General features: G+C 43.2%; 1 protein-coding gene across 8 annotated transcripts; it reads left to right on the top strand.

Annotated features, from left to right (window-relative positions):
• The first annotated feature begins 697 nt into the window (after positions 1–697).
• On the top strand, positions 698–15316 carry kmt5b (lysine methyltransferase 5B). Of its 8 annotated transcripts, none has more exons than XM_039794939.1 (10): positions 698–804; positions 3935–4180; positions 4263–4410; positions 5308–5473; positions 5579–5688; positions 8137–8303; positions 8476–8495; positions 9447–9583; positions 11540–11739; positions 12928–15316. In XM_039794939.1, the coding sequence occupies exons 2-10, from the start codon at positions 4024–4026 to the stop codon at positions 14427–14429; spliced, it is 2607 nt and encodes an 868-aa protein (XP_039650873.1). In that variant the 5' UTR covers positions 698–804; positions 3935–4023; the 3' UTR covers positions 14430–15316. The 8 variants fall into 8 exon arrangements, with proteins under 8 accessions (XP_039650873.1, XP_039650871.1, XP_039650876.1 ...); XM_039794937.1 differs by having other exon boundaries at positions 802–936; XM_039794942.1 differs by lacking the exon at positions 698–804 and adding an exon at positions 1233–1462.
• The last annotated feature ends 1225 nt before the right edge of the window (positions 15317–16541 follow it).

The following is a 16541-nucleotide window of genomic DNA, read 5'->3' on the forward strand; positions in this document are numbered from 1 at the left end:
GGTACTGTCAGGGCACGCCCTCATACTCTGCTTCTGACTGGCTAGTAGTCCTTACCTAGGTACTGTCAGGGCACGCCCTCATACTCTGCTTCTGACTGGCTAGTAGTCCTTACCTAGGTACTGTCAGGGCACGCCCTCATACTCTGCTTCTGACTGGCTAGTAGTCCTTACCTAGGTACTGCGCATGTGCGACTCCCAACAAAGATGTAACAGAAGTGAGATGTCTCATTCTGTAGCTAAACCAGAGAGCTCAACACACAGGGTGAAAAGAGGAGCTGCTGCAATGTGCAGTACAACATAAATATGGTGTTTTTTGAAATGTAAACCTCTGGTACAACCTCTAAATACAATTATGAACCTGAAAATGAGCACTTTAAACATTACACTCAACACATTTAAAACATACATTAAATATTAGTCTAGATACAAAGAAAAACTAAAGATTCCCTACAAATATGATGCTCTAAGATGTATTTTTATTTCCTTGTTTTTTATTTACTTTTTAAACACTAGGCTACTTGTGCTTTTCTTGACTATTTGACAGTAGTAGAAAAAAAATTGTGTGGGTGTTCACTTATAAAATAAACAAACAATTAAACTCATTAAGTGAATGCCAAAGGATAATGGATCAATGATGTGGAACAATTAACAATGTCCATCTGGCTGGAAGATCGTTTGGTTCTGTTGACTGTAGAGGAAGAACTGAGGAACAGCCTATTTACACCATACACCAAGAGATGAGTGAAGAGGAGGGACATATTCTAAATAATAGGGCCTAGTGCTGTGAAGGGAAGAAGTCTTAAGGTGATGTGGTTCGAAGTTCACTTGTTCTAGCTTGTTCTGTTGAGGTTCTGCCGGGTTCTACGTGGAACGGGGCAGGCAGAACCTCACTGTTGTTTGCCCACAACCGTTGGATTCTTTAAGAAGCGCAAAGAGGTTTGTTTATGCAGCACTACTTTTGTGTACATCCGACAACTACTGGCACAGACTAAGATAACGATTTTCGACATCTTTTATTTATAGAAAGCGGTGAAAAGTCGACAACAACGTTCACTCTTAAAGTTTCAGACTGTATCATCAAGTACCGTTTCTCATTTTGGTCCCGACGGACGACAACGGTTGCGTATTTGTTGGACCTATTTTCTTCTGCGATGGCCGTGCTGCGCCTTTCTCTCGGTAGATGCTAGATTGCACCCGATGCACGTGTGGACGTCAACCCGGGCATACTGCGCAGGCGTCAACACCATTCAACTGACGTTCATGCAGTGTTTTTATGTTACATACACTCTTGGTTTCCGATGTTGTTCATAATTTCCCCCCAATTTCGGATCACATTACTGTTGGAACATGTTCGATTGTGTAGCATTTGGTTTAGAAGCTTTACTGGGATTTCTCACGGACGCCTGCGCAGTATGCTCGCGTTGACGTCGACCATAGATATGGACGTCGACACGTGTATCGGGTGCGATCTAGCATCTACCCTTTCTCCCCCTCTCTCCGCCATCTTGAATTTTAATGTTAATTTCTTAAAAAAAAAAAAAAAAAAAAGATGTGTTTCCTGTGATATTTTCGTTTAGGGTGCCGTGTGCCAATTTTGGATTAGTTTGAAGGAGTTTTATTTCGTGATTGTTTTTACAAAATCACCTTTGTGAGTATTCTGTGTTTGTTCTGCTTCCGCTGTCGACTCGAGACATTTAACCAACGCGTGAAAATGCTTTCAGCTCTTTAACTGCTCTCTATCATGATAAATAATGCCTGCACCGAGTCTCTGGTGATTCTGCTTCCTCTGATGACCACCGTTGATCGTGTCTACAAGGTTATCGGCACACAAACTAACTTTTAATTCGCTTACAAATGGTAGATTTAGCCTGTTAAGCTAACTAGCTAATGGCTTCCACATCAAACAAGCCAAGCTAAGGCAGTGTGTGTGTTAGCCAGCTGCCTGCTGTGGACCAGTGGGTTGCACAGGTACCGTAACGTTACTGGGAATCAAACTATCGGCTATTGTCGTCGAATATCTGATGCACATTACATCGTTAGTGGGAGAAAATGTAACTGTGTTGTGTTATTATCGACTGTGTTGTTGACTGCTAGCTGAGGGAAGCTAAGTTAGCCTTTACGTTACTGAAGTTAGCTAAGTTTGATGCTAGCTAACACAAACTAAGAAGTAACGTTGATGTTGGATTATTTAATGTGTATTTTTTTAAACCAGGCGTTTGGTTAACGTTGGCCTTTTGGGTTTTATTAACGTAAGTTGGATGTCAGCATGCTTAATGGGACGTTTCTAAGCCGATTGAGATATAGAGTGATTGTATTGTGGTGTAATATCGTTGACGTTAACTATCACCACTCGTGTAACGTTACTTGTGTTGTATGGATCAACTGCTGATGTTTTAAGGGCCGTTTATGGCTTCAAACCGGCAATTGCTGCAAGCTAACCACCACCTCCACGGCCGAGCATCTATCTCCCCGGCGTCGCCTTTTGGTGGCTAGCTCCATGCTAACAGAGGGTCTGTAGCTCCATGCTAACGGAGGGTCTGTCTGTGGGTGGGTGGAGACAAGGCTAGCTCTACCTAGCCACTAGAGAGGTTTTTTGATCTAGATCTGGTACAATGTGGTCTTGATGTGGGGAAAAAAAAGACAGCTTTATTGCTTAAGCTAAATGTCTAACACTCTTTCACAACAGTAATAGGTGCAAAAACGGAGGATCAGTCGCTCAGCTATGTAAGTTATGTCTCCTTTAAGTTAACTTCAGCGTCGTTGGAGAGACGACAGTTGGCAAACAATGCAAGCTATATATTGATAACTCTGATACAATCTCGGCCTCAGCTTCCGGGTTTCCACTGCCTGTCCTGATCCCCGTGGCGTGTTGTGGTTTTATGGTGGCTAACGTTAGCTTCCGAGCTAAAATGCGAAGCTTTTTATGCATCGATTACTAATGAGATGACGCTCCTCGCAACGCAGTTGCGCATTAGGAAACCGCATTACCCTTCTGACGTACGTATACATATTGTGTTATGCGTTTATGTGATTATAAACGTGATCGTGTTCATGTGAGTATATCTGATCCATAAATTAACAAAGCGATACTGTATGTGTCTCTGTGATGGCAGCTGAGACGTCTGTGTTGCACCTGACCGTAAGCCAGTGCATTATTTGGGGTTAACACTGAGCGGCGCTGCAGGATCATTTTAAACTTGTTTCCTTGACTGCTTTCCTGTGTGGAAGAAGTAGCCAATACCACACTATATTTTGATGCTAATATTTTGTATATGTGTACTTTTACTTAAGTAAGTTTTTGACTTCAGGACTTTTACTTGTAACTGAGTATTTTTACACTCAATGTACCAAAAGTTAAAGTACTCATTATGCAGAATGGCCCATTTCAGAATCATATATATTATTATATTTTTGGATTATAATTATTAAGACTTAGACTTAGACTTTATTGATCCTTTTGGGATGACTCCCGCAAGGGAATTACATTTCCAGCAGCAGATTTTCAGCAGCTTACAAAACACTTCTATAGAAAATAGAAGTATAAAAAATACAGTATAGAAAATACAGTATAAGAATAACAAACTTTTAGCTAAATATAGGAAGTAAACAAAAAGTAAATAAACAGTAAAAAACAAACTACAGATAAAGATGAATATATGTTATTATTGCTGCGTTAATGTGGTCATCACTTTAATCTTGGAGCTGGTAAATATGGAGCTCATTTTAATGACTATATATATATAGTGTTGGGTATTTGAATTGTATAATTTTATATTTTGTATCAATGATCTTAGATCTGCAAACTAAGTAAAGCTGGCAACACATCCAGCTGCCCATTTCCTTTCCATTTTGTTTTGTATTTTATCAGTTTGTGTAAAGTAATTAGAGGTTTATTGGCATCTAGTAATGTTTGTTGTTTCTGCTCTGCCTCCAGGTTTCAAACGCTAGACCCCTGTCTTCCCCACTCAAGAGTGTTTCTTCATCTCGGAGACTAAATGCAACTGGACCAGGGGGCTTGTGGGCATGAAGTGGCTGGGCGAATCCAAGAACATGGTATTAAATGGCAGACGACACGGAAACAAGTTGACCAGCGAGCAACATGTGAGCCAGACTCGCTCTCAGCACTCACAGCGGGCTTCCCTGCGCCACAACAAAAACCGAAGCCGACGATGTAGCCGCAGTGAGTTGAACACGTTAACAAATGTAACAGATTCTACATCAGTCCCATACACTAACACCAGTCTGTGTTTGGTGGTTGACAGGGTTTAGTGCAGCCAGTCTGGAGGCAGAGAGACGCTATGTGCCCTCATCAGGAATGACTGCCAAGGAGTTGTGTGAGAATGATGACCTGACCACGAGCCTCATCCTGGATCCATACCTGGGCTTTCAAACTCACAAAATGAACACCAGGTCAGCGGATTTATCACAGCGGAGTCGGTGGTCGTGCATCCTCATCGCAGTCATAGAAAAGCATTCTTATCTTCTTCTTAGATTAAGTTAGGGCTGCTTGATTACAAAAAAAAAAATTCATCATCACAATTATTTTGGTCAATATTGAAATCACGATTTATGTAACCCGATTACTCATCGAATTTTGGAAAGATGTTACATTTGTTGAACTTAAAAAAACATTAAAACAGTTAGGAAAAAAACGGTGAAATTTCCTTTTTAATACTTTTCCAGTTGAACTTTTTGAATTCCCCTTTCGGAATACAAGAAAAAGAGTTTACTTGCTAAATGTAATGTGGAAAGTAATTGTTTTTCTCGACTCCATTGTTTGTTTGTTTTTATTTTTTTATCGTTAGCAGCCTAAATCGAATTTGCGATCAAAATTTGATTAATTGCACAGCTCTACATTAAATGTGCTGTAGGTAGGATTGTGAAGATCCAGGACTTAGCCAAAGAATTTGAACATCAACAACTTCTCAGTCCCTCCCCATTTTCTGCTAGAGGCCAAAAGGTCTCCTAAGCCCCTCCCCCCACAAGGGAGAATGAATGTGTGTGTGCATGAGCAGTGATTGACACGCAGTTAGACACTGGCCCTGATTGGTGCATCTGAACAGGGAGTGGTGGATTTTTGCAAATCACACTACAGGCTGTAGGTGGAGCCAGAGGAGCTGGATTTATTGTTTTAATGACCTGCTTCATGTAGTTCTACTGGAACATAGGGTCAGTCTCTGCAAATATGACAGAAAATTAGTTTGATAAGTCTTACCTACTGCATCTTTAAGGTGTATTTTATTTCAGATTTTTACTTTTGTATCCCCTTTTGTTTTGTGCCTTCTTTTTTTTAATGTGTCCCCGCAGATTTCGACCAATCAAGGGAAGACAAGAGGAGCTGAAGGAGATCATCGAGCGCTTCAAGAAACACGACAACTTGGAGAAAGCTTTCAGAGCTTTGACGACAGGGGACTGGTCCCGAAATCTTTTTCTCCACAAGACGAAAGCTCAAGAAAAGCTCTTCAAGCAACATGTAAAAAAAATATTCTGAAAGATCGTCCCTGTTTTTTGTTGTTTTTTTTTTTTTTTTATTCCAGCATCACAAACCATCAGATGACTAACTTTATGTCTTGCACAGGTATTTGTGTATCTGCGGATGTTTGCCACAGACAGCGGGTTTGAGATTCTCCCATGTAATCGCTATTCATCAGAGCAAAATGGAGCTAAAATTGTGGCAACAAAGGAATGGTGAGGACATGCTGCCATGTGTTATTTCTGATTAAAACAGCACCACAAGTCAACACGCTATTAGCCCCCACCCACTAAATGCATTTAACTGTTCTAACTTTACCTTTGGCAGGTCCCAACGGGCTGTAACACTGAAAAGCATCTCTTTATGCTATGAAACTCAAAAAACGGGTTGCTTTTTCCTCATCCCGGTGTTTGACACATCTGGGTGATGCTGTTGAATGTGCGTCAGCATGCTGGATGTGATTGTCAGTACCCGATCCGTTCCACCTGCACAATCCGTTCTGCGCATGTGCAAGATGACACGTATGCCATGACGTAGGCGCAGATGATAATGCTGCGTTCATGCCATTCAGTCTAAAATAACGTTAAGTCAAACATAATGGGAAAAGCAGGCTACAGCTAAATTAAGACTTTACAGTAATAACAATAAAGACAAGAATTGACTGATTGTATTTTAAATGAGCACAAGTAAAGTAGAACTGACGTAACAGCTGTTATATATGTTAACGTTTATTTTCAAGTTTTATTTTGAGGGTCTTTTAAAGTTTACATGCTGTCTCAGCTAGCGGTTAGCCGAATTAGCTGTTAGCTAAACTAACGTTAGCTTAACTGTGGATGCTAACGGCAGACCGCTGCAATCAGCTTGCGCTTAGCCAAATTAACCATTAGCTAAACTAACGTTAGCTTCCCGGTGGAGGCTAACGACAGACCGCTATAATCACCTAGCGGTCTGCCGAATTAACCGTTAGCTAAACTAACGTTAGCTTCCCGGTGGAGGCTAACGGCAGACCGCTATAATCACCTAGCGGTCCGCCGAATTAGCTATTAGCTAACTAACGTTAGCTGGAGGCTAGCGTGTGAACATCTTGCACATGCGCAGAACGGATTGTGCAGGTGGAACGGATCGGGTACTGACAGTGATCCTTTTCACGTCCTTTAACAATGGTGGAGCAAAGCCTGCGCGCCGTGCTCGTCTTGTACACAACTCTCTCTCCGTCGCTGTTGTAGCTGACCGGGAACTCGAAGGCGGGTCTTCCTGCTCCAGCGTTTCATTTGCGGTTGCCGTAGTGTGGCCGACTCGCACGTAAATCTGAATGCTGTGCTATCCTCGGTACGTGTTGCTAACGGCGTACGACTAAAAGTTTCCAGTCAGAACTTGTGTTTGTGAAATTTGGTTTTGCGTTACGTGCACCAATGCCTTGTATTCTGAATGCCCCGGGCCGTGACCCCCGACTTGTCATAGTAGGAAAAGCACAGCTGGAATTGATAACCTTAATTATGGCTCAGTTCCATCAAGTGTCCCAGTAAGCTATTTCAATGAGTCAGCATGCACAATACCAGGACCTCTCCTAAGTTGAATGCAGCCATCAGTAATGGTTTAATACCAGGGTCTCTCCTAAGTGGGATGCAGCCATCAGTAATGGTTTAATACCAGGACCTCTCCTAAGTGGAATGCAGCCATCAGTAATGGTTTAATACCAGGGTCTCTCCTAAGTGGAATGCAGCCATCAGTAATGGTTTAATACCAGGACCTCTCCTAAGTGGAATGCAGCCATCAGTAATGGTTTAATACCAGGGTCTCTCCTAAGTGGAATGCAGCCATCAGTAATGGTTTAATACCAGGGTCTCTCCTAAGTGAAATGCAGCCATCATTAATGGTTTAATACCAGGGTCTCTCCTAAGTGGAATGCAGCCATCATTAATGGTTTAATACCAGGGTCTCTCCTAAGTGGAATGCAGCCATCATTAATGGTTTAATACCAGGGTCTCTCCTAAGTGGAATGCAGCCATCATTAATGGTTTAATACCAGGACCTCTAAGTGGCATGCAGCCATCATTAATGGTTTAATACCAGGGTCTCTCCTAAGTGGCATGCAGCCATCATTAATGGACTTGAATACATCTGTGCTTTTCCTACTATGACATGTCAACATGTCTGCTGTGGGAAAAGGTCTATCTCACAAACTGTTAGCTAACTGTCAGCCCTAGCCTGCACATATATAGTAGGGGTGTGAATCTTTACTGGTGTCACGATTCAATATCCCGATGCGTCACCTATCAATATTATATATTGCTACCATGGTTTTCATCAACAAATTCAAGCAGGCAGATATATCTATGACCCCTTTATTGGATATGCTCTTAAAAAAGACAGTTCCTGAATGTAGCGAAGTCTGAACACAGCAGACAAAAGGCAAAAACAAAAAAGCAGCAACCGGAAAATCAACAAGTAACCTCATTAGGCAATATTTGTTTGTGGTCTGTCACTGCATCGGTGCAGAATCGTCCAGGTCCGCATCGCGATGCAGTGATTAGTTTCAACACCCCGGGCTGTTCTGGATACACGGCAGCTATATGACTACGCGTACAATTCCCTTTTGAACCAAGGTAATGCAGCCTACTTTGCGGTGTTCAACGAACTCTTGTCTTGCCCTTGTTTTACAGGAAAAGAAACGACAAGATCGAACACCTGGTGGGATGCATTGCTGAGCTTTCAGAGAGTGAGGAAAACATGCTGCTCCGGCACGGGGAGAATGACTTCAGCGTCATGTATTCAACCCGCAAGAACTGTGCGCAGCTCTGGCTGGGACCAGCTGCGTTCATCAATCACGGTATTAGTCGTCACAGTCTCTAGTGCTCCGGGGGGCCATTAGTACTGTAACAACATGGAATGAATGAATAAGGGGAATTGTTTCCGTGTGAAAAATTAAAACATGTCCTATCTCTGCTAGTCCAGTATTCTATATAAGGATACTAATGTAATGGTCTTGATTCTTTTTTCAGATTGTCGACCAAACTGCAAGGTAGGCTTCCTTTTTTATTTTATTTTTTATTTAAAAAGGTCTCTTCAAGTGCTCATATTATGCTTTTTGGCTTTTTCTCTTTCCTTTATTGTGTTATATATCTTTTTGTGCACATTACAGGTTTACAAAGTGAAAAAGCCCAAAGTCCCCCAAAGGGACTTACCATCTCCAACAGAAAACACTGTTCACCAACTGCTCCAAAACAGTTCTATTGTAGTCCAGCCTTTACTTCAGAGACAAACATGGTCACTTTGTAACACGCATAATGCTCGCCTAGCTGCTAGCGTGGCAGCCTCATACTCTGCTTCTGACTGGCTAGTAGTCCTTACCTAGGTACTGTCAGGTGCGGCCTCATACTCTGCTTCTGACTGGCTAGTAGTCCTTACCTAGGTACTGTCAGGGCATGCCCTCATACTCTGCTTCTGACTGGCTAGTAGTCCTTACCTAGCTACTGTCAGGACACGCCCTCCTACTCTGCTCTGACTGGCTAGTAGTCCTTACCTAGGTACTGTCAGGACACGCCCTCATACTCTGCTTCTGACTGGCTAGTAGTCCTTACCTAGCTACTGTCAGGACACGCCCTCATACTCTGCTTCTGACTGGCTAGTAGTCCTTACCTAGGTACTGTCAGGACACGCCCTCATACTCTGCTTCTGACTGGCTAGTAGTCCTTACCTAGCTACTGAGCATGTGCGACTCCCAACAAAGATGTAACAGAAGTGAGATGTCTCACTCTGTAGCTAAAACAGAGAGCTCAGCACACAGGGTGAAAAGGGGAGCAGTACAACCAAAATAAACCTATTCTGATATAACCTTTTTTAAATACCACTATGAACCTGAAAATGAGCATAATATGAGCACTTTAAGAAAACTAAAAAACAAAAATCATTGGATCAGTTGCTGTGAAATGTGAAACCTCTGTGAATGAACACATTTGTATTTTTTGTTTAGTTTGTATCGACAGGACGGGACACCGCCTGTGTGAAGGTTTTGAGGGACACTGAACCAGGAGAGGAAATCTCGTGTTACTACGGAGACGGGTTTTTTGGGGAAAACAATGAGTTTTGTGAATGCTATACATGTGAACGGTGGGTGTGACAACAAATGCACTTTACAGAATGTCTTGAAGGTGTTGTCTGTGCAGTATTATGTGCAAGTTTATGTATGTGCCATTAATTTAGACTACAGGGTCAAAGTTCGGTTAATTAGTAAGGACTTTGTCAAAAAGTGATCACCAAGTACGAAGTCAATATTTTCCAAAGTAAAAGGTGAACAGTCCTGTACCCTGGGGGCTAGTGGGGAGCTCCATCTTAAGATTGAGAGAGAAACTTGAAGTTGAACAGCTATTCCAGGCTAAGGTCTTATTACTTCACCTATCCGGTGCTGCTACATATGTACTTTGGGACACAGTCACTCTAACGTTCAGACGCATCATATCTATGCACACAACCATCACAAATCCAGAAATTGATCAGTAGGCCCACGAGAGGAGTGTAAGATGGATAGCATGTCCGCTTTTGTGGTCAGTGCCTTTAACAGCGCATCTGCACAAAAAAAGAGTGCCAAAAGTGTTGACAAAAAGCAGGGGAAGCGTGGAGAAATTGCAGACCAAGAAAAGACCGGCCCTTCAAGTAGATGCTGCCAAATATGCAAAACTTCCTGATACATTTGCTGCAGGACCTTCTTAAAGGAACACTCCGACTTATTGGGAATTTAGCTTATTCACTGTGACCCCCAGAGTAAGTCGATACATACCCTTCTCATCTCCGTGCGTGCTGTAACGCTGTCTGACGGCTCCAGCGTTAGCTTAGCTTAGCACAGATCCTGCAGGTAACTGGTTCCAACTAGCCTACTGCTCCCAATTGTGACAAAATAACACCAACATGTTCCTGTTTACATGTTGTGATTTGTAGAGTCACAGCGTGTACAAAAAACAACGTAACATGAGACACAGCCATCTTCCTAACTGTAAACAAACCGGGACTATATTCTCAGACAGGCTTGCTGCGAGGCATATCACTCCGCCCAAGTACTATATTCTTCCGCCTGCAGAATATAGTTCCGGTTTGTTTACGGTTAGAAGACGGCTGTGTCTCATGTTAGCGTTGTTTTTATACACGCTATGACTCTACCAATCACAACATGTAAAGTAGGAACATGTTGATGTTATTTTATCACTTGTCGAGCAGTAGGATTACTGGAACCATTCACCTGCCTGTTCTGTGATGGGCTGATGCCGCTGGAGCCGTCAGACAGCTTTACAGCACGCACGGAGATGAGAAGGGTAGCCTATGTATCGACTTGTCTTACTCTGGGGGTTACGGTGAATAAGCTAACTTCCCAATAAGTTGGCGTGTTCCTTTAAGCACCCAAGGCTGATAAATTGTGGTGGTGGGCACATTGAGGAGAGGGAGAGTAGTGGTCGTGCACCACTCTATTTTTTTCAGCGGCGCACGACAAAGCAGAAACCGAGAGCGTAGACGAGTTCGAGGGTAAGCTTTCCGAATTCTTCAAAGGATGAATATTCCACCTTCTTTTTCTCTGTTTCTTTGCAAGCAGGCTCAAAAGCAGCTGTTCTTCTTCATTCATTGACTCCAATATCATCTTAGCCGCTGTTGACATTGACGTCAATGCAGCTGCCAGTTCTCCTGCCTTCTTCTTCTTCTTCTACTATCTAGAAATAGCAAAGTCGGTAGCCTTTCCTCAGTTGCGCCCCCTCTGTTCAGGAGAAGACTGCAACTAGTGTCGCGACCACCACGCACGTGTATAAACAGTTAACGGCGCTCCCATGACGTCGCACTGCCGCGTGAATGGCGAGTATAACGAACGCTTTAACGTGCCGAAGAAAGTTTCCAAAACAAATCTAGAGGTAGATGTCGCCAAATGTGCAAAAATGACTGTCCCGCACCATCCCCGGTTGAGCCAATGCATGAAAATAAGAACTTAATACAGTGTTATTCAAGTAAAGCTGAATTAGTGCAATTCCTTCACTCAACTTTTCAGTGATGTTTTATCATATATTCATTTATTTTGTTGATGTGCAGACGCGGCACTGGTGCTTTCAAATCCAGAGCTGGCCTGCCAGTGGAAGTGCCGGTGATCAACAGCAAGTACGGGTTGCGGGAGACGGACAAGCGTCTCAACAGGCTGAAGAAGCTGGGGGAAGGAAACAGGAGCTCAGATAGTCACTCTGTAGGCTCCCACACCGACGTTGACTCTCAGGAAATGCCAAAAACACATCAATGTAAGAGTCCCCTAAATATTAGCGTATATATAAATATTCCAACACTGTTGGTATATTTATGCCGTGGTTTCAAGATCCCAAACTCAAAAACTGGGACCGAGAAGAAATCCAACCTGGCAGTGCAGGTAAAATGTAGCTTTACACAAATGTACTGATTATCAGAGCTTGGCTGTTAGGGATGTAACAATACGATTCATGGTTTTAAGTTCACGATATGATTTTCTCAGTTTTTTTCAACAGAATAAGCAGCTCTTTGAAATAAAGAATTTACATTGAAACGCAGAAGTCTTATAATTCCAAACATCATTTTCCCAATAAAACAGAGTGGATTATAGCTGAGGTAGGCTGGCTACAGTTATATATTAGATTATATGAACTTAATAGGGATGCAACGATACACTCATGATTTATACGTGATTTTAAGTTAACGATATGATTTTCTCAGGATTTTTGAAGAACACATTTCAAAGTAGATCTGAAACGATTTGTTGATTAATCAGCAAAAATGCCCGAAAATTTAAGTCGCAGCATCTCAAATGAGAAAATTTTATCACAAAATAAATACTTTAAGTTTTGGACTCTACTCACGATTCGATACGATTCCCGATTATAAGTTCACGATACGAGTTGCTCACAATTTGTTTAATAGAATGAGCTGCAGACAAATGATGTGTCCTCTTATCAAAAGTGCAACTGAAATTGTATTTTATCTTTAAATAACAAAAATTATATGAAAAATGTTAATTTTGGAAAGAAATTTCATATCAATAACTAGAAAGAAATCTCTTTAAATGCATAAACTAAGAAGACGTGACGTCTGAAGTCAAACAAGTGAAATCTAAAGTAGATTACGCCCTCGGACGTTTAAAAACTGCATCAAGATTCATTTTTTAACTCAACTGGTTGTAATCTTTACACATTTCTATCCATTTTTAACCGATTCACGATGCATCGTTACATCCCTATTGGCTGTACAAAGATTTAATACTTGAATTAATGAAGAATCATTGTCTATTTTAGGGATTGTTGCAATCACATTTAACTATTCTATCATTCTCAGTGTAGTTATATTGTTAATGTTGAGGGACTAAATCAAAAAATATGATTTTGATTTAGTAAATCAGTGTAGGTGGGTTTCTGAAAATGTTATAAATACCTAATGTGCAACATTTTATCTTTTCCCGGCAGCTGCCAGAAAAAGAACATCATCATCTGGCCTGAAGTATAAAAACAGGACTCAATCCAGACAGACTTTGTCAAGAGCCCTTACTACCTCATGTTCAAAACAAGGTCGTGTAAACAATAACAGGGTACCAAAGAGACTAAAATCCCAATCCAAGCCTTCACTAAGTAAAGTCCAGTTGCGGAGTCGCAGGAGGGGTGCAGAGCCCAAGGCGTTGGCCAAAGGAGAGACTTGCCAGCTGGGTCTCAGGGACTCAAAGGTGTCGCTTTGTAAAGGTGTCACCGTGAAGAAGGAGAAGGATGGACAGGAGCTGGTGCAGCAGACGTTAGGCCAGCGGGGCTGCCTCACCCGTCACGCTGCCAAGGAAAATGGCAATCTACCGCACGTGCAAGGCAGCGAGGGCAGCCAGTGTTCGACGTACAGAACTCGCAGGTCCACAAGGACCCTTGTAAAAGCCCAGGAAACGGCAGCTGGCGTTAAGCTGGAGCCCAGTGCTATGGACGGCTTGAGCCCAGTCCCTGGTGGAGTGGTCATTAAAACGGAGCCAGCCGACATGGAGGAGTACCTCCGCCACGGAGTAGGGCTGGAGCAGCCGGCTTTGGACCCTGGCTATGCCAGAAGAGGCTCGTGCACCAGGCGAAAACGGCTGGCACGGCTCAGGACCGAGCGGACGATCAAATGCGAGGACTCGTACGGCGAGCCCTTCATGCCGGTGGCTGCCGACCACGCCCCTAACTTCTCAGACTGTGGCAACGTGCTGCTGAGCTTCTCCGACCGGCACAGGGACTACAACGGGGTTTCCAACGGCAGCAAGTCCCTCCGCAGGGACAAGGGTAAGAGTGGCTGCCGGTCACAGGACAAAAGCAAGAAGAAGCGTCAGATCACGCGATACGACGCTCAGCTGATCCTGGAGAACAGCACGGGCATCCCCAAACTGACGCTCCGCCGGCGGAGGGACAGCAGCAGTAGCAAGACCAATGACGCCAACGACCCCGTTGGCTCCTCCAACCTTTCTGCCTCTACGGTCAACTCGGCCTCTTCCAGCAAAATCAGCATCAAGTTCAGCAAGGACCACGACAAGGACAAAGGCAGCTCATACATCGCCAAACTGAATAACGGCTTCGCCCCCGTGGTCCACGGCAACTCCACCAAGCTGAAGATCCAGCTGAAGAGGGAGGACGACGCGCGGAGGATATCCCAGACAAAGGCGGACCAGATGTCCTATAACGGGGACATGGGCCAGAGTCTGGAGGCCCGGCACGGTGGACATCGGACCCAAAAGGTCCTGGCGGAGCCGTCGTCTGACGAGGACGACGAAGACGGCGACGACGAGGAAGAGGAGGACGACGACGACGACGACGATGACTACTTCGACAATGAGTTCGAAGACGATTTCATTCCGCTTCCTCCAGCAAAGCGCCTCCGACTCATTGTGGGTAAAGACTCCATAGACATCGATATCTCCTCCAGGAGGAGAGAGGATCAGTCTCTGAGGCTCAATGCATAAGCTGTGGAGCTCATCACTCCCAACTTTCCCTCTGTAAATAAAGATGACTCGCTAATCAACTGTTGTGTTGATGTAAAAGAAGTACAGTAATTTAAAAACAAACAAAAAAAAAAAAATTGCTGAAAAATGAAAGAATCTGAATGAATGTTTTTAAAAGGTTGCCGTTGACCTAAAACAAATCTCAGTTATTCACTTTTGTTCATCTTTAAGTTCCTAATTTAATTGGGAGTTCTTCGTCAAAAACTAATTGCATTAATTAAGCAAAAGTTTGCTCACCGAGTCCCGGGCATTTATGGCGCTTTCACACCTGTAGTTTGTTTGCTCTGGTCCAAATCGGACGATGAGCTTGTAATCTTGGGGCAGTTTTTCCCCTTGGTTTCGAACAATCGAAGCGAACCCAAGTGCATCATTACAAGGCACGCAAGAACGTTCACTCCGCTAATTGGTCAGATGTGTCGGGGGGGGTGGGAGCAAATGCAGGAAGAAGGTCCTGTGTTCTGGCATGGTGCATATTTCTTTCATCTCCACGGTCAAACCAGCTCGTTTCATCTAAATATTTTTCACACATTGTTTTGCGAGGGAGGTTGTTCACCGAGACTTCGCTTGACAGTCAGTCAGTTTCTGCGATGGCACACCTTCCGCATCGCAGAATGCAAAGCTCACCTGACTACGGTAGCCATGTAGCTCAGACTGGTGGAGTACACACCCAGATCACGTTCTCACCACAAACGAACCGCTCCAGAGTTGGGTGGAAAGCGTACCGAGCAGGGTTCAAAAGTAGCGCCATCCACCAGCCGAATGCTGGTAAAATATGCAAAGTGGCTGGTAGATGTGCTTAACTCCACAGCCTAAAAAAAAAACACAATGGCAATCTATGGAGTGGCTAGTAGGATTTAAACATTCACTAGCCGTTTGGCTGGTGGACGAAAAAGTTAATTTTGAACCCTGCTACCGAGACTAGGGTTGGGTATGGTTTTGGATTTTTACGATTCGGTACTTTTTAAAACTATTCCAATTCCTAAACAGATTCTTTAAAAACTGAAAAATTACATCAAAGATGTAATATGTTTACTAGCGATCACGTTAATATGCTTTTACGTCCGTTTTGGTGAGCACAGAGGGGAAAATATGGCATTTTAAAAGTAGCCTACATTTACGGTAGCTAGCTAACGGTAGACGACAGAGAAAGGGGGATATTTGTATGTCCGTTTGGGAACAACAGAGGGGAAAATACTTCAGTCATCACATTAAGTGGATACGGTCCGATTCCTACCGGTTGCATAGGAACCGTTTTTGGTACCCAACCCTAACAGAGGTCCCCCCCTCCCCCCCTCTTCAAGGAGGTCTCGGTACGCTCGTTTGGTCCGTTTTTGGTGCGCGCCCGAGTGTGATTGCTCTGCATTCCCCCCTGCCCAAACGAACCGCACCACAGGGGGAAAAACAAACTCTAGTGCGAGTCAACCAAACTAAATGAGGCAGGTGTGAAAGCCCCCTAAATCTGCATACTATGCTGAATGTAAACTGCAGGAATTTGCCAAGTTCGTCCTCTTACAGTCTCTGAATAATTTGACCGGATCCTAAGTGAAAAACGAGATTTTTGTCTTTATGTTCAACTCCTCCTTTTGAGTGAATGCACTTGTTATATTCATAATGGACATGGATATTGTAGAAAGTGTACAGTATGGTGACTATCTCCTCTGTCTCATAGGCAGGTTTTAATTGAACTATTGATTTCTGTCTCATAGTTCGTAATTTTTGTGTGGCGAACCGTGCTGAACGTACAGTGTGGCGTGGTTGCTCCAGAGGCATTACACGATCAGTCAGTTAATTTGGATTCAGGTGCCATGTTCTCATTATCCCCCGGTAGTTTCCCTGGAAAAGAAAGAACCACTTGAATATCCGTAATTTATTAACCATCAACATTATTTACTGTGTAAGTTAATGTCTGTAGAGTTCAATCATGTTAAACGATCATGTTATTCACCATTAGAAAGAGTTGTTGATTCAGACCGTTTTTTATATATGTTATGTATTTAACATGCACCAAACGTGTATGTGCTGCAGACCACGGACACAATAATCTCACATGAAAGAAGAGAAACGTTCACAGAA

Source organism: Perca fluviatilis, chromosome 3 (genome assembly GCF_010015445.1).
Source record: "Perca fluviatilis chromosome 3, GENO_Pfluv_1.0, whole genome shotgun sequence".
Taxonomy (NCBI): Eukaryota; Metazoa; Chordata; class Actinopteri; order Perciformes; family Percidae; genus Perca; species Perca fluviatilis.